Source organism: Epinephelus lanceolatus, chromosome 24, assembly GCF_041903045.1.
Source record: "Epinephelus lanceolatus isolate andai-2023 chromosome 24, ASM4190304v1, whole genome shotgun sequence".
Classification (NCBI taxonomy): domain Eukaryota; kingdom Metazoa; phylum Chordata; class Actinopteri; order Perciformes; family Serranidae; genus Epinephelus; species Epinephelus lanceolatus.
The window spans coordinates 13,664,297-13,682,513 of record NC_135757.1 but is presented as its reverse complement, the minus strand read 5'-3'; the positions used below and the strand labels follow the sequence as shown (position 1 = coordinate 13,682,513).

The 18,217-nt window shown below is 42.5% G+C and overlaps 1 protein-coding gene across 6 annotated transcripts in view; it reads left to right on the top strand.

Annotated features, from left to right (window-relative positions):
• The window catches only part of dzip1 (DAZ interacting zinc finger protein 1), a 30,220-nt gene extending 12,912 nt beyond the window's left edge, over positions 1–17,308 (top strand). The window contains exons 1-20 of one of the 6 annotated variants that reach the window (XM_078165665.1): positions 7,384–7,508; positions 7,791–7,923; positions 8,087–8,230; positions 8,478–9,077; positions 10,723–10,807; positions 11,014–11,129; positions 11,380–11,538; positions 11,654–11,791; positions 11,871–11,933; positions 12,031–12,159; positions 13,478–13,526; positions 13,628–13,678; positions 13,855–13,914; positions 14,328–14,503; positions 14,611–14,815; positions 15,096–15,270; positions 15,701–16,053; positions 16,139–16,260; positions 16,402–16,561; positions 16,703–17,308. In XM_078165665.1, the coding sequence (XP_078021791.1) occupies positions 8,228–8,230; positions 8,478–9,077; positions 10,723–10,807; positions 11,014–11,129; positions 11,380–11,538; positions 11,654–11,791; positions 11,871–11,933; positions 12,031–12,159; positions 13,478–13,526; positions 13,628–13,678; positions 13,855–13,914; positions 14,328–14,503; positions 14,611–14,815; positions 15,096–15,270; positions 15,701–16,053; positions 16,139–16,260; positions 16,402–16,561; positions 16,703–16,812 (2,754 nt within the window). In that variant the 5' untranslated portion in view covers positions 7,384–7,508; positions 7,791–7,923; positions 8,087–8,227 and the 3' untranslated portion in view covers positions 16,813–17,308. Of the gene's footprint in view, positions 1–7,371; positions 7,509–7,790; positions 7,924–8,086; positions 8,268–8,477; positions 9,078–10,722; positions 10,808–11,013; positions 11,130–11,379; positions 11,539–11,653; positions 11,792–11,870; positions 11,934–12,030; positions 12,160–13,477; positions 13,527–13,627; positions 13,679–13,854; positions 13,915–14,327; positions 14,504–14,610; positions 14,816–15,095; positions 15,271–15,700; positions 16,054–16,138; positions 16,261–16,401; positions 16,562–16,699 lie in introns of those variants that run through there. The other 5 variants (XM_078165662.1, XM_078165667.1, XM_078165663.1 and 2 more) reach the window with 5 other exon arrangements.
• Positions 17,309–18,217: the final 909 nt, after the last annotated feature.

Sequence of the window (18,217 nt, the reverse complement as noted above, 5' to 3'; positions counted from 1 at the left end):
GGGAGATGGGAGCTGTTTTCCCCTGCTTCCAACAAAAACACATCTTGAAGATATAGTGTGTTAATTATTGAGCTTTATAGGTGCTGGTGGACAGAGCCAGGCTAGCTGTTTCTCCCTGCTTCAAGTCTTTATGCACAGCTAACCGTCTCCTTGTTCTATTCTAGCTTCACACTGAACAGACAGATAAAAGAGATATCAATCTTCTCATCCAACTCTTGGCAAGAATGCAAATAAGTGTAAAATGTCAAACTGTTCCTTCAAAGTGACATAAGTCAAGCTGTCAGTCGGCACAGAAACGAGGCCACTTACTTGAGTCATTGTGCCCTAATTACAAATTAGAAAACATATTTTCACAATTAACCTCTGGTAGTACCTCGTAGCGCAGATAGTTTGGATTTTATTTACACAAGATTTGAGATCCATCTGTCACTGAGGTTTCTGTCTCCCACAGTGGAGGTGAATGAAATGGAACCGTAGTTATGGAGAGTATTTTTTTTCCTGTAAGTTCCAGTGAAAACTATTCAAAGTGTGGTGAGTAACCAGTAGGCCTACACTAATCTGAAAATAGATGTTGATAAAGACTTTTCTGAATGTCACTGTCAGCAAAGTTCGCTACGCCTTCATTGTATTGGGGGGGAGGATATGCTTGATAATTTTTTCTTTTGTCACACAACTACTTCTACTTATTTTCTACTAGCTAACAATTACTTTGCATGTGTATAAATGACACATTTGAGGAGAGACTCCAAAGTACGCGTAGTTCGGTTATCGCCTCTCGCCACCTCTGTACCATGCCAGCTTTCTTCCTGCCTTTATGTGCAGTTGTTCCACTTCGAAGGAGCCAGTTCATTTCAAGCTTAACACAGCCTAAGTGTTCAAAATGGCTGCCACACTGAAAAGTTTGATGCCTTAACATTTACAAACATCAATTCATGGGATGCTCCTGGAGTAAATGTGCAGGGTTTGGTACTGTCTTACAAGACAGACTTAAGTTTTATACCCATGAGCCTATTCATCATACAGTACTCTCTCCACATATTCGATCTCCATTACCTGTGTTTCCTCCAAAGGATGTGTTGCTGCTGCTGCTGTGGCTGATTTGCCCTGTAGAGCCCGGACCTCGTGGCTCAGTGGGAGGACAAGAAAAAAAATCAGTGCAAACTTCGTCATTTGTCTGCTATATATAATTCTTTGGTGCTGGTACTTCTTCTGACCTGAGCAACATTCATAGGGGACAATGAAAGGAAACGGTGGGATGCTTCTCTCTTTCTCCCCTCCCCACAGCAGCGGTCTTTCATCTCTCCTTCCCACAAGGCTGATTCACCACTTGTGACCCCTGCGGCTGCCTCGTTGAAAATAGACAACAAAGTGTCTGAGATGAAAACCGGTGGGCAGTTGTAGGCTAGATTGCTGCTCGGCTTCAAGTTGGTCAGGCAGTGGCGAGCGCTCTCGCTGAGATGACACTTCCATTTGTCTGGATTCTAGTCGTGTAAAAGGGAGCGGGCTGGCACTGCCTTGCACCCACCTCTGCAGGCGTTAACTAACAGCAGCCTGTCAGACTTTTCTCTATGGAAGATTTAAAATGCTTCAGTTAAAACAAATCAAACAAAATGATTAACGCACAAATATTAAGCTTTTTAACATGAATAATGAAATGAATTCTGATACGATTTTTTTCCAGGCAACATTCAAATAAAAAGAAAACATAGAAGACAGTTAAGAGTAGTAACGCCATGCACTACAAATGTGATCCCTTTCACTTTCAGTCTTTTGAGCCATTCTAGCTAACAGATAAAATTGCTAATAGTTGCCCTCTGCCTTGTGGACATCGATTAGCATTAGCTTATCCTGAGAGCCAAAGAGCTTAGCATGGGAATTTAATTTGCAGTTTATTAAGTTATTAAAGACAAAAAATATGAATTGTCCTTTTGGCATTTTTTTTATTTAGTCAAGACACAAAAAATGCATAAATAAAAAGTTGTATTTCACTTTGTAATTTTGTTTGATTAGTTTGAATTTAGGCATTTTAAATCTTCCATAGTTTTTCTCCTTACACTACATACAAGCACATTTGAGTAAGTCATTGGTCTTGTGCGAGTCGTCCTAGCAGCATTTCACTCTGCATCCCTCCTCTTAGGCTTCGTCCACACGTACACTGGTATTTTTTAAAACCCTCCTTCATTTCCTTCACGTTGGCCAATCACACAAAGAAGAACAAGAAGAAAGAGATGCTGACCGATGAAAAGCCATTACCAGAAGGTAACCGAGAGCAGTGACCTCTGTAGTGCTTTCTGACGCCTCTGTTCCTCAACATAGTGGAAGAGTAACTGTAGATGTATGTGTAGACATGTAAATAGTCCTGTTAGCAAGGTTAGATTATTTTGGTCTGCCATAGCACGCAATGTCTCTTCATTTGTGACCATGGATGTATAAAGAAAAGTAAATATAACGTTGGAGGCAGGGCCCTGCTCAGTGGTGCATGAAGCCAAAAAAAATTTGACATCTTCATGTATAAACTGACCAAGATCTTCTGCATCTTTGGGCCCATGGAACAGGCGCAGGACCAACTTAGCCAGCCGAGCGGCTAACTTCCACTTTAGCCCTCCATGAATTTAAATGGGAATAAAATGATTTCACTGTGTGGATCCTTAGACTTTCAAGATGTTATCGGACCAAATGGTTCAAATGCAGATAGTGATATGAGTCATTTCGCAGGGGTTTTGATGCTCAAAAAAAATTGTAATTGTAATTGCTAATTTGCAGACGTTTCTTTCACAATGAGAGTCTATGGGAACAATGGCAATCACGTGACCGACCCCAAAGTTGAGCCACAGTGTGCCTACTCTGTCAAATTGGCTTTAGATTCCAGCACTCTTTCCACAGATCTGTTTGTGACACTTCACAAAGGAGATGACAAGCTAGGAACTCTGTTTTCCCTGTCTACACATCAATGATGAAGACTCTGAACATCTTCACCCTGGACTGCATTTTACAAGAGGTCTGTTTTTAATCACCAAAAACACTGCTTGCGTTCAGATGAAAGGCCAAAATGCACAGAAAAAATCTATGTTTTTAAATATACCCGTGCACATGTGGACAAGGTCTTAAGCTGCATCTCATTTAACCGTTTTAAAAGATAAAAGTCACTATATTTGAATGCATCCCTCCCTGATTTATAAATTGCGTGCACACACACAGACAGAAAAAACAACTGTATCAAAGGTTTCTTTTCACCTTTTGATCATCGAAATATCTCCAGACGCTTATCTGGGAGCAGAACCACAGAAAGTATAACTGTACACTGCATTTCAGTATGCAGAGTGGTCTGAATCCATCTCGTCCTTTGCAGGGGAAGATAAGAACCTCCTTCATGAATAAAGATGTTTCGGCATCCTCTCCTCTCTGTGTTCAATGTGTACTTGTTACAGCGGCCATTATTTATAGTCCCACTAAGGCCCAGAGTGGTGAGAGTGGGTCTCATGGGGGATTGGGAAGTGGAGCCACTGCTACCTATAGTGGGAAAGATATACCACCTCACCCCCGCTGAGAACTTCGCGCAGGAAATGAACTCATAAATCAAGCAGTAAATTGAGTGTAGGGCTGTGCTTACTCATCTCAAGAGGTCCGCTCCTCTTCCTCCACACACCCCTGCTCCTTTTTACTGCATGACTAATGCAACGCCGCAACTTCTCTGCCCGCGCGTGTGTCTCTCGCTCTGGTAAACTCTTATCAAAAAGTGTGGATTTTATTTTCAAGTAAACATCATAACTCTGGCCTGGAGGCTACAGTGAGTGTGGGAACATGGAGGAAGGGGAAAAACTTGGGTCTGGAAACAAGTGCATGAGCGTCTTGTCCTACAGCTGAACTTCAGCGCCTCATTGTGATGCCACTGGTGAGAGCTGTCTGTCGGACACAGCCTGTGAGGAGAGTCTCCCCTGCCCGCCTCAGGCTATCCTGACAGTCACAGGCCCTGTCCGGAGGAATTAAAATCTCTATTTATCAGGACTCGACTGAAGCTGTCTGGGGACTGGCCGAGAAAATGGCACACAGTCAGCCTCTTCCAGCAGCGGGACTCTGATGGAGAGTTCAGCACACGGGGATGTGCCCATGCAGGTTGTTTCTTGACAGCATATGTGATGTAAAGCACACTTTGTTTCACTTTGTTTTAGTGCTGAGCCAGCTCCTGCATTGTCCTGAATGTGAATCATTCTTTAATTTTATGCTTAAAAGAAACATCGAAAGAAAAATATAAGACTGGTCCTTGAATACAAGCAGGGTACGTGCACGAACAAGTGTGTGTGGATCCACCCTGCTGAGCGTTGCTCCCCATTAAAGCAGGGACTGTGACGCCTCCTGCAGCTGCTCTCCATCACAGCAGCAGTAGGCAGCATTTCCTCTGACAGAGAGAGAAGACAGGGGGAAGGAATCGGCATCACTCCTCCACAATAAAGCCACAGCATCTGCAGAGCTCAGATCAGATCTCTACTGACCTCCATTGGTGAAATAATGTACATGTTAGGGAGGCTGCCACAGTCATTGAGGAATGGAAATATTGTAGTTTTACTCATCTACACAGAGAACTATGTCTCCACAGGTTTACAGTGTGACCCCTTAGAGGGCCCAGACCCCTAGTTGTGTTTAAAACTTTACCTCGGTACTCTAAAGGTTCAGTAGATAGCTTTTATTAAAATAACTTTTTGTCATATCTGCTGAAACTGTCACTGTATCCCAAGACAGGTGATTTAAGAAAACATCATGTTCCTCTGGCTCCTCCTAATGCTTTTAATGGCATTTGCAAGAATCCACCGCACCTGAACGAAAACAACCAATCAGAGCCAGGAGGAAACTCTAACGCACGTAAATCACTGCTCACACGCTGAACCGCCAGCAACAGCATACACGGTAAAACAAGTGAGCAGAAGAGAACCGACGACGAAAAGCTTGCTTTACCTTTCATGTTCACAGATGACCGACGTCTACTCTGATTGTCTTAGTCCAGGCTTCATGCAAATACCATAAGGAGCACCAGGAGGAGCCAGGAAAACCATGTACTCATGTACGACTGTCAGAATATATATATATCGTAGTTTCAGCAAATATGACGAGGGTTTTGTTTTTTCATGAAAAGTTACTTATTGTAGCATGAAGTACATTTTACTGATAATACCTCTGTTTCTTTTCCTTAAGATTCTGAATTCAGGAACTTAATTTGTGGTGGAGCATTTTGTCTTACTTAGATTTAAGGGTCTCATATTGTAAAAGTCATATTTCTATGTATTTTTTTTATTATAAAGCAGGTGTAGGTGCAGTATAAATACTGTTTAAGTATCAAAACACTAAATCCACAGAGAAAGGTCACCAATCCATGTTCAGAAATTGTGCCTTTAAACGAGCCATCAGGACTTTGGTGAAGTTGTGATGTCACACCTATACTATTTAAAGATAGAAACTGCTGCTACAGTGGCATTACAGTCATTCCCCAACTGCAGTGACAGTGCAGAGACCTTGAGACCGAAGGTGGGGAAGACCCAGAAACACTGACCAATCAGAGCAGACTGGGCTTTTTCAGGAGGGGGCTTTGAGAAACAGACGCTAAAACGGAGCGTATCAGACAGAGGGTGAATACAGGTATATTCAGACAGACAGTATGAGAAAAATAATGTGTTGTATTTACATTCAAGTATGTAAACATGTTCTAGTAGAAACTCCAAATAAATTATGAACCTGAAAATGAGAATAATATGGGACCTTTAAATAAAGGGTCTGAATACTTTTCCGACCTCTGCCACTTATAAAGCAGTGCGGTCACCACAGGGGTCAGGATGTGAGGGTTATAGGGTCCATCAGCTGTGATTGGTTGGCAACATCAAACTAAACATAATTAGTATAATTAATATTATAATACGAAAGTGATAAAGGAAAAAGTTAGCTCCACCAGACACTTTCACATCAGCAGGTTATTTGACCCCAGTGTGAAAGGGGGTTGATAAAACCGTTTTAATTTCAACCACAAGGGGGAGCCCTCACACAACACCAACACACCTCATGTATCATGTCGCAAAGTTTTCCAAATCTTCCCTTGCATCTGTCCAGCTGTGTTGGTGGTTATGTCAGTGTTTGAGCTTGTACTCAGCTTCCAACGTTATAGTCGTGTTTTCATTCGGTTTCCGTCAGCTGTAGTGGGAGCCGCCTACAACCCCGACTCCCTCTGCTTCATCCCTGTTTTCAGTCTCCCCATTTCAAAGCCCAGCGGTCTCCTTCTCCCTTCCCCCCTTCTCACTGTGAGCTGCGTCAATGCGTCACAATACCACCGGAAGTGAGACGCTTTGCCCTCAAAGTACAGGCTCGGCCCTGACTTCAGTCTGCATGTATTAGATTGAACCTGAGTTTTCTTTTTCAGAATGGTAGATGTGCATCCTATTTGGCTGATAAGCGTGCGTTTTGAGCATTTTTACAGTGGAATATATATTTATTCACTTTTACACAAAATAAGATTAATGTGTACCCTAATGGAATTTGGTCATTTCAGCAGCTAACAGTTGATTGAAAAAAGATTAAAAATGAATAGAAATAGATATATTATGTGGCATAAGAGGTGTAACACACAGTGTTTGGGAGTAATTAGTTACATGTAACTAGGAACTCAGCAACACTGTTGCAGTATATGAAATAATTAATGCCACGTGATATATCTATTACAATTTCTTTTTATTTGATTACATGTAATGAGTTACATGTAATTAAATTCCAAAATAAATGTATTTGTAATCCATCAGTAATTGAATTACAGTTACAAATCAAAATGTTGGTAATTTCAAAGTGGTTACATCTAAATATATTACTGTGCAGAAATGCCTTCGTTTGGCAGATCCTATTTCTTGACATTTTTAGCTTTATTGCTAAATTAAAAACATTTGTTAGAAAAGTAATTAATTGTAATAAGATACACAACTTTGTAAATTACATTACATATCACATTTTTAACCAGGTAACTAGAAATAAATCTGTAACATATTGCATTTTAAAACTAACCTTCCCAGCACTGTATGAATGCAAAGTATGAAAAAAATAATTAAGAAAGTATTACACGGTGGTGATGTTAGAAAATAGTTTCATGTTGAATAATTAAGTTATAAAACAATCTTTTGTCTTTCTAAGTGTCCTTGTATTTATAGATTGTACTATTCGGGAACAGTGCACATCAGTATGTAAATGTACAATATCAATTTTAAAATTACAAATTTTCGTCTGCAGTCATTTGCCAGGATTTTAAAATGACCCTAGCCCACAATGTTACTTAAATGTAGTTGTTTTTTTTAAAATCAATCGACGTTTTATTTTGAAGGCATTCACCGGACGTTCCTGTTTTAAATGCAGTTAGCTTAATGGCGGTCTTGCAGGGATTTAGGAATGTGGAGACCAGCAGCTACGTCACCCACAAACCGCCTGGGGTGCCGTCGTTAGAGAACTTTTCCAAAGGCTGTGAGTTAGTAAAAACAAGCCCTTCGGTAAGTTGTTTTAATGAATTCCTAAACTAAAGAACTTAACATTTAATGTACACAATTGTTGGTGATGTATAATAATGTTTTAGTTACATTGTTGTAAGTTTTGCCCAACACGGTCACCGTTCACTAAAAAAATGTCCGTTACCGTTAGCTTGGCATTCAAGCAGAGGTGCGCGAGGTAACGTTGCTTAACTGACATCTTATGTTTTAAAGTGGCGTTAAGTCCTCAGGAAGACATCTTAACCGTTGCACAGGCAAGTTGAAGCATGTGTGCTATTGTTTTAGGTCGAGGTCAAGCAAAGCGGATAAAAAGCCTGCCCCAACATGAAGTGATTGTTTCGGAAACGTGATGCAGAGAGATTAGCGGCTGTTAGCTAGGAAACCATTTGTCGCTAAACCTCCTCGTGCTCATTTGCAGGTATGTTAGGTTGCGTTTTACTGGTTTCACACACTGCTCAAGTGGAGTGATTGACTTCCAGATGCATTGCTGTGTCTCCCATAGGATATAGCCCATCTCCCACACACTGTAGGGCAACATTTGCTGATTGCAGGCAGTGTTTTGATAACATTTCTCCCCGCAGGGACGCTCGTCTCTGTCTCCATGGTAACGTGGCGGACGCCCAGCCTCGGCGTTGTCGCGTTGAGCTGCCTGCAAGGGGGCGGAACTGGAGAGCAACGACGGGTCGATTTCTTTCTTCCCATAAAGGCAAAATCAGTCGAAGATGGTAAGGAGAGCACGGCTGCATGAGGACAGCACTATAGGTAGATGGAGACTGAATCGGCAGTGGTGGAATCTGTGCTCTGCTGTTTAACCTAAAGCAGATGCTGCCGGCTGTCTTCTTTTCTCCCATTCTCCCTTCCTGTGATTGTTTTGTGAATGTAGGGCATCTGATGCTGTGTGAATTGTGTAGGTTAGCATGATATGAGTGTTTTAAATGAGAATTTAAAATATCTCTTTGGTTTTTCTTTCAGCCATTTCACGACGGAGCATACTACCCCTACACCGGTGACACCCAGGGGACCCACTCATCAGCAGGGATCCCATCCCTCCTGAATTCCCCGCTCAGCCAACACTCTGCGAACGGCCACTCTGTACCTGCACCCAGCATGACTCCATCCAGCGGAGCCTCCACTGTCCTTCCTTTCAAATTCCGCCCTCGCAGGGAAAGCGTGGACTGGCGGAGAATCAACGCCGTGGACATAGACTTAGTTGTGAGCCAGCTGGACGTGGATGCCCTTCAGGAGCACATCAGCAGTGTTACCTTCTGCAGCCTGGATGGGGAGCGATGTCAGCGGTGCCAAAGCCCCGTGGACCCAGCTCTGATCAAGCTCCTGCGGCTGGCCCAACTCACGGTGGAGTGGCTCCTCCACTGCCAGGAATTTCTTACCCTCAACCTGCATGCAGTGGAGGAGAGGCTTACAACCGCTGGCAGTCAGCGTGAACAACTGCTGGCTCAGCAGAAGAAGCTGGAGGAGAAGGTGAAGATGCTGACCAGCGAGCTCAAGCAGAGGAAGAAGGTTATCCGCACCCAGCAGTCCCTGCTTGCGCCCCGAATCATCAACAGCCAGAAGGTACTGCTGACACACTAAACGCTCACCCTCTGGGGGTATCTGTTACCATTTGCATTTCACATATGTTTGGCAGGCAGACAGCTAGTTCCATCACCCCCACCCCTTTCGCTCCTCCCACCCAGGGTCCCCATTCTGTCATTGTTCCCAAGATCTATTCACAGCTCCGGCTTTGTGCATTTCACATCAAGGTTGGAGGGAAAATATTGTCAGAGCCTGACAACATTTCGGTTTTAAAATGGATGTTATGTCCTGTAAAACCTGCCGTGGATGCTTTGTGTTGATATGGTTATAACAAGCTTTCTTATGAGACTGGAAGAAAAGGATTTAGAGCTGCAGAACAGATGGTGTCATTTGGTGGTAATTAGGTTTTTTTTTAATCCACTTACAAAGGGGTGACAAGAGCAGTAATCAAGATGACTGGCTCACTCCCACCTCCCCCACCCTCACATACACACGTCCTTGTAGGGCATTTTGTCCTCTTATTGTTGCAGAAAACACTTGTGTGTAATAGACACTGCTGGTTTATCTGTTGGATCCATTTGCCTGTAAACATTGTCTCTGTAAGCATAGCTCAGTTACCATTAGGTTATTTTTAGCACAAATCAAAAATCTCCCTCTGCTCTTCAAGTGTACGGCTGCCGCTGACCTAACCAAGCGGTTGCCAAGGCAACAGATATAGTGTGTCATGACAGCATGTGGTTGCTAGGTGTGCGCTAGCAGCTCAGCTAACAGAGGTGGCTCAATAATTGATAGAGAGGCTATGTGTTTGTGTCTTTTGAGGACCTTTGGCATTTGTCGCTTGGCATAGGTCCACATCTCGACCAAATACACACACAGGGCTCATTTAAAGACTAATTCAATTTCACTCCCAATTTCCACAGTTATTCCAAACCCTAATGTCATTGAATCACTTACAGACCTACTCATTGTTGTGGCACACTTCTCCGTGTGGCTGCCTTTGAATCTTTGCAACCATATGGTAAGACAAGATATCAGTAGCAGCAGGTTTAACATTGAATGAAGTCACTGGCACAATGAGCATCTGAGTGAAATGTAGCGTGCGACTTGTGTGTGTGTGTGTGTGTGTGTGTGTGTGTGTGTGTGGAGCATACGCAGCATCTATTCTAGTTAAGGGTTAGTGAGCTGGAGTGTGGTGACGCCTGCCGCAGGGAACTCATCAACGTCACTCACGCTATCTGTCTGTTTGAAAACACATGCCCGAACTCAGCTGATGCTCCTGTTTGGAGCATAATCACTGTCTTTATATTGACCTGGGCTTTGTCCGAGACCTCATTCACTCATTCGTAGTGACTAAACAGACACACAGTAGTTTATAAAAGGAAGTATTTAGTTCTGCAACCAATGATTATTTTCATTAACGATTAATATACCAGTTGTTGTCTGGAATAACCAATTAGCTTAGTCTATAACATGTCAGATAATGTTGATCAGTGTTTCCCAAATCCCAAGATGATGTCCTCAAATGTCTTGTTTACATGCTAGATACTACTTTTTTGTTACGTTGTGGGGCTTTTCCAGGGCAAAACATATGTGCATATATTTCCCACTGAGTATTCAGTCACAACAATGAAGGTTGCAACTGCAAATTTAAATATTAACCCCTGTGTTTGCTTATTTCTCTTAGTGTCCATGTTGTGAAAAATCCTTCCTCAACTCCTCGTTTCTCCAGAATCACATGCAGCGCCGCCACCCTGATGAGTATGAGATGGGTAAGTCGACCAGTCAGAAAGGTTTGTTGAGCAGTTTAGAGTAGGAACAGAAAGATAGTGAGTGATAATGCGTGAACTAAAGGTAGGAGTCAGATAATGCACTAAACAATTTGAGGATGGAGTCTTGAAGATGTATTAGCAGGGGAAATATGAAACATCCCCCACATTGGGGTGTTTTATTGTTTGTTGCTTGTGTGTACCTCCAGAGTTGCGGTCGGACAGTGAGAAGAAATCTCAAATTGAAAGGCTCAAATCTGAGATCGGCAGTCTGAAGGAGCAGATTGTTCAGCAGCAACAGGACCTGCAAGCCAAAACTGCTCAGGTAGTAAACCCAGACAGTTGTGACACAGCTGAAACCAGTAGTGAATTAATTTATTAGTTGATTAACTGTAAATTTATTTGGCACTATTTTATAAGCAAAACTGTGAAACTTTCTGTGGTTCCCTTGGTAGACTGAATGTCTTTTGGTTGTAAGCTGCTGGTATATTTGGCACATTTAAGTTTCTACTTTCATGCCAGCCATTTGTGGTTTCATGGTGACCGAGCTCTTTTTATTTTTGTTTTGATTCCAGGAAAAAGAGCAGCAGTCCAACTACAAGGACCTGCTGAGAGAATTGGACCGTTTTAAGGCTGAGGAGATGGCGCGCATGGATAGAAAGATAGAAGACAGCAGGGACGGCATGCGCAGGGAGATGGAATTTCTTTACACTCGAAACATTCAGGCTCTCAATGTACGAAAAGGATGCTTTGATAAAGTAGCTTCTTAGTAGTGTTAAGTTACATTACCTTTGTTGGGTCTTCAGAATATGTTCTCATTTAGTGTTTCACATATCTTTTCATTCATAGGAAGCCAATCAGAATCAGACTGCCAGGCATGAGAAATCAGCCAGCCCTGTGCACTCACAGCCAGAGAGAGATGTAGACAACTACAAAGAGATGCAGATACAAGCCATGCAGAAGCTGGAACAGCAGCTGAAGAAGCAGGTCAGTGGAGAGGGGAGATACTGTTTTAAAACCTTAAAGTAAATAAAGTTAATTTGAGTACAAAAATGTTTGCTCCTAGGATAAAAAGTGGGAATCCAGGCTGCAGGAAATAAAGGCCCAACATGAATCTGAAAAGAACCAGGTATTTATCATAATTATTATGCCATCAAAGCATCTGTCAGTTGTCACAAGCTTTTATTAGAAGCTGGAAAATGCATCCTCTTCCTGTCATCTTCCAGCTGCTGAACGAGCTGAGCAGAATGCAGTCATCTGTGTCCGAGCACCAGGAGAACAGCCACAGGCTTCAGCAGGAGATGGGCAGGAGGCTTCAGGAGAAAGAGCAAACCATCAAGGCTCAGAGGGAGCAGGTTAGTACTGACTCACTCACACACAGCCACAGCCATCACCGCCTAGTGTGATTATGTCGGGAGAGGAAGTGAGGCGGAGGGTCAGCCCTTGTTCAGGATATCCTGTATTTGCTACATGGACTCAGATTGTGTTGTATTGAGACATGATAATACTGTACATTTGACGGGAGCCATAGCGCACAGGAAGAACTGGAATAACTCTACATTTTTGTCTGGTTACTAGTGGTAACAAGTGTAGTTTAACACTACAGGTCCCAGAAAACACTCCTTTAGCAGCTGGTTTGTCAGAAATACAACAAAAGAGCAGCTAGTCTATCAGTTTACAATCTCAAGTTGTTTTCATGAAGAAGACATGTAATAATCGGCCTTTTTCCATCATGCCATGAATCAAAGTCTGATTTCATGCTGTCATGCAAATTAGGGATGCACTTCTGGGATGATACCGATGTTAAAAATAACAATTTGGCTGTAGGTTGATAGTCGATATGATGTGTTTTTGCTGTTTGTTTGTTTTTATTTTGTTTTTTTCTATTCCTCTTACTGTGCCAGGGCCACAAAGAAGTCTACATTGGAGGAAATAACTAAAGTGTTTTAAAGTCATTCAACACCCTTTATTACACTACCTTTAATGAGCACAAATTCTGTCACACAAAATATCTTTAAAAAACAGTTGAAAAGCCCTTTTCCTGTATATAATTTATCATAAACAATGAAAACATGAGTGTAGCTCTCCTTCAAGCAACCCTATTTATTCTTTTTTTTTTTTTTTGCAAGAAACTAGATTTTACAAGATTGCATTTGAACCTATGAGGAGAACATTAAAATGTACCTTCACTCAATACTTATTTTTACTGAACAGAGCTTCAACACATCATAATGTCACTCAGTGCAACCTCTGTTAGTGCTGCTAACAGCTAATATTAACTAGCTCTCCTCCTGCCAATTTCCACATGCATTTGTTGTTCACAAAGTGACGTGAGCATTATCAGGGGAAGTTTGTGCCTTGACACAACGCCTCCTTTCGTGCCTTCGGCATCCCTTGAAAGATTTCCGTGTATTCCAAACAGGTTTTCTGTTGTTCCTAGGACGACAATATGTTGTTACTTTTGAGCCTTGCTTTTTAGCCTGCGCAAAATTGATGTGACATAACAGAAGAACATCGGCCTGTGCCATCATTGAATGCCATCTCGTAGGCTGATGGCAGTTAAGAAGGCAATATCAGTGTTTGATGGCTAAATCAGCGCATCACTATTTGAAATGGATACACTAACAAAAAATGACTTAAACTAATGAGTGCTCATTTTTTTAAACTTTGCAGATAAGGAATATTTCCTCAAACCCACCCACCAAAATAGTGGAAGTACCAGGTATGGATACACTTTCAGTTACTTTTTTATCAGATGAGTTTATCACTGTAGGAAATAGCTTGTATGATCTTGATGCATTCATCATATCCTCTGTTTTTCAGTCATTGTGAGTGCATCAGCTCCGGAGCCCAAACCAAAGAGAGTTGTACTTGGTAAGTTAGTTGAGAGCAGCTATGAAAATAAAGAGAGGGTGAGCATGTGCTTTCTTGCATGAAGGATTTACATACAGTGCTGTCACCACATTAGTACCCCCTCCTATCTTTTAACACATATTTTATCTGACTCCCTGACTTTTAATGACCTTTGACCTCATGTGCTGTCCAATTAGAGGAGCAAATCTCTGCTCCTAAGCTGGATCCTATACAGGAGCTGTCAGAAGAGGAGAAAGGTAAAAGAGGCAGTAAAACCAACATAGCCGGTTGACTGCATGCTGTCTGCATGGATGCATCAGTCTGTAGTGGGCAGCCTTTACTTTAAGTGTGTCGGGACTGAGATTGTCTCTCTCCACACTTTTAGAAAGCAAGCTCATTGTCTGTGACTTTCATTGACGCCTGCCATGTCAGCATTGCTGATCATTGCATCTATCCATCATCTTGTTGCCTTCTTTGTGGCAAGTAAACTTGTAGACGTTCTCCTCTTCTGCCTGCCCCGCTGCAGTCACATCCATCTATCCAATTGAAACTCCAGCATGGAGCTTGCTGTGAAAGTTGGCAAATGCATGCTTTTTTTTCTCCTTGTTGCTGCCTGTGATTGGAACCTGATTATCCACAAATGGCTGATCAAGGGAGATTTGTTTTACAGACTCGAGCAGCTTCTCTGAGAGGAAGCCAGTGGAGAAGAAGCCTGAGCCTGTACCAGAGAAAAAACAGAAGGTGTCCAGCAGTGCTCTGAAAAAGAACCCCAGCATCAAGAAAGAGATGCGGCCAGATCTGGAGCAGGCTCTTATTGAGAAGCTGGAGAACCTGGGAATAAAGTCTGTAAGTTCACACATTTATGTAAACCCCAGGAAGCCAATGAAGTCTTGTACAACATGTAGTGTAAAAGAAAATGCTCTTCAATTATAATTTCCTGTAACTGTCCTCAGGATCAGAGTGGTCTGAAGGACAAAGAGCTCACTTCCATCCTGGCCAAGGTGCATTCAAAGCGGGAGAGCATTGCAAAGGGGATGCCTGAATACTGGCGCCATCGGGAGGAGTTAGCCAGCACGGTGGAGCAAAAGCTGGGCGGCGAGAGGAGAGGCAGCGACCCTGCTCCTGAGTCACAGGCCAGATCTAGACAATCAGTTCAAGGTGAGTCATCAAAAAGCCTCTTAACACATGAGATCATCTCTATAAATTCTGACTCTTCCCACAGTCCAGTAGTAACCAGACTGTACGGCTTTGTGCTTTCAAGAAGTTCAGCTAGCTGTATTAGCAGCTTGTAATTGGTTTTGACTGCGTGTGCATCCAACTCCATCAGTCTAATCTGTGGTAGCTTGTTTGCCGCCACATAAGCTGACTTAAGCTCTGACACACCGTCAGCGACCAATCTGCTAATTGTGTTAATATTACCTGCTTTGTCTGCGTGCAGTGTTGCAGATCCGTCCTCGATCCAGCAGCCTGCCCTCCAGAGCAACCCAGGTGATGTCTGGACCTGCAGCCAAACAGCCCAAGACCCCTCAGCCGGCACCAAGGATCAAGACCACCACTCAACCCAAGACATCTACACCAAACACCAAGACCGCTCTGAAGAGCTTCACATCCAGGTGAAGAAAAAACTGTGTAAAATTAAAGTTTATTGTAGTTAAGAGATGGCAGGGATTTTTCTAAGAATGGCTGGAAACTGAATTGGCACAGGACAGAAACAGCTCCTCGCCTGCCATGTTCTTGAACTAAAATAGTCTCTCTGCTGCTTACACGTACATCCAGCCTAGCCCCGTCTTCTGGCCTCTATTAATGTTGCATTACCACCATATGCTGGACTGTCCTTTGCCCCATCTACTCAGGCATTGCCATGATGTGTTGAAAGGAGCAAGAGGAAAATGTTCCTGAATGCAGTGCATGTGTGGATAGTGAAAGTTACTGGTGTTTCTGGTTACAAATTAGATCTGGCTTAAATATTAAACAGATAATGTTATGGAAAATGAAAAGGTTGACTGTTGAATGATTAGTAAAAATCTCTCTGTGATTCTTTAGGACCCCTCCTTTCAGCTCAGATGAGGAATCTGAAGAAGAGGACACAGATATGGAGGAGGAACAGCCTCCAAAAAAACAGAGGGGAAAAACACCACAGCCCAGACTGAACCAGGTCCAAATCAAAGCCAGTCCAGTACAGGCCAGGCAGGTGCCAGCCAGGCATTCATTCTCCTCCAACCCCCAGCAGACCAGGGGGTCAGTGGGTGGTGTGACCAAGACAGCAGTCACAAAGATAGAGAGTGATGAGGAGGACGAGTGGTCAGATGTCAGCGAGCTGCAGGAGATCGACCCAAAACGTCTCCAGAGTTTCAAAGACCAGAACGGCAACGTGGAGAAGAGAAACTTTGGCAAAGGTAAGAATTTTGAATTGTATAGATCATCAGATATTATTTTGAAATGTAAACTGTATTAATTTTACGAGTTGTCTGTTTCTTTTAGAGAACAAAATCAACGACCTGGCCAGAAAAATGGAGAAGCAGTTTGCAGAGAGAGCAATAAAGAAACCAGCAGGGGGTGTCAGCATCTTACCAGAGAGGAAGGACGAGGTTCGGGAGCTCACGGTGAGATTCACATCAGGAAAGGGACCTCAGTGCATGGCTTTAGTTTGCAATCATTTAATGTTATTATGTAGTAAAGCGTCAGCCTCAAGCAGGTCGTACTGGACGGTAAAATGTGTGAATAATGTTTCTGTGTGGTGACAGTACACAGATCTTGAGGAGAGCAGTGAGTGGGTGGTCTCCTCCTTAGAGGACAGACAGGAAATGTCCAAAGCAGCTCAGGGCTCTGGACCAATGAGGAAGAGCCTGGACTCTCCCAGCACCAGCGTCTGGGGAACCTCAACAGGAAAGGGCCCCAAATCAGGTCAGTTCCCTTAAATAACTTCCTTATGATTTATATAGCAGGATATGTTTGAGTATAAATGCTGTTAATTTTTACAATAAGTGATGATGATTATTTAAGACTTGTCTGTAAAAGTCAACACAGCTGTCTTGTGCCCAGGAGGTCTGACTGAAGCTGGAACAGGAAGCACCCTGAAGAGCAGCCTGTGCTCCCTCAGTGACATCAGTGACTCCGAGGACATTAGCAATAAATACAATAAGCACTACAGCTGATCAGGTGATGTAGCTCTACGCCAAGCACAGACACAAAGACCTCAGTCAACTTGTCTGACACCTACAGTCCATGCCAAATAGCCATATTTTATACTGTTATTATATGGAGAGAGCAATACTTGAAGGATAGCTTTGGTACTTTTAAAAACACAGGATTCCCTTTAAAAAGACATCTAGACATTTGTATAGAAAAGACGACCATTTAATCCACAGATTAGAGATAAATGAGATTAGAGCTTCAATTGACTTGTCATTTTCAGCCTCACTTTATGCCTTGTGCCAATCTTTGCTTGCCTTAGACCTTTTCAGTGTTCATCTTTAGATAGACTCTTTTTTAAACATATCCCACACTCCAAATGAGATGCTGTATGTAGTGTGTGTAAAATTTTGTACATCAAATTTTTATAATGTCTTCATGTGTTAAATGAAGCAATGAGATGTGATTTTGTACAGAACATATTTATACAATCAATAAAAGATTTCTTTGTGAAATACATACATGAACATTGTTACATGAAACAACCTGGGTCATAAAGGTTCTGTTTTTCTTCAGCCAAGCACAACTAACCAAAAGTGATTTAATATGAATTTGTCACATAATTTTCTTCATATTTCACATACATAAATGGTTTGAATACTCCCTCTGCCTCTGCCCACCCGATCCAAGTGTGTCTCATTAAATCACTAGTAACTTAAATGTTGTGGGAGAGCAGGTATAAAACCCTCACTGTCAGTGCTTCACTCTGACTGGCTGACTCGGCCATGAAACTCATTTGTAATATGAGCAACTGGGTTTTATGGGAAGTGACAGCTGTGACCGCTTCCTGCTCCTTGGATATCATTAGTTCCTTTGCAGAGGTCCTAAAACATACTGCACAAGTCTTCTGCAGTACACGGTGCGTTATTTACCAGACATTTTCAGCTCTTGCTTTTATCAGGATGGCATCTAAAGTTGACTAGTGATCAGTAATGTGACTAATAGATCACCAGAGATGCAGAGTATACACAACTCTTTCATTTGTCTGATTTTGAGTGCCATCTTCTGGAGACTCGGGGGAAGTTCAGGTGCAGAGAATAAGTGAACAACTGTATGAAATAGGAATTCCTTTCAGTGTTCATTGTTCAGGAGGTTTGCCTGCGAGCTAAATGATCTGTAGAGGTCTCTTTCTCATCTAAACTAAGGGACGCCATGATTTAAACCAGTAAAAACATAGGAAAAAAAACAGTTTTCATTGAAAAATCCGTTTCTTCGATGCTGTTTGGCTTGTCGCTGAGAGGCTGCTAGCCCAGCTCCCACTAATGTATGCTCGCATTTCTCTCTGATAACTTCAGATACAGACATTCAGGAGGTTTTTACCAGGAGGTGAATTATCTGCTAAGGTATCTTTCTGTCCAAAACAAACAG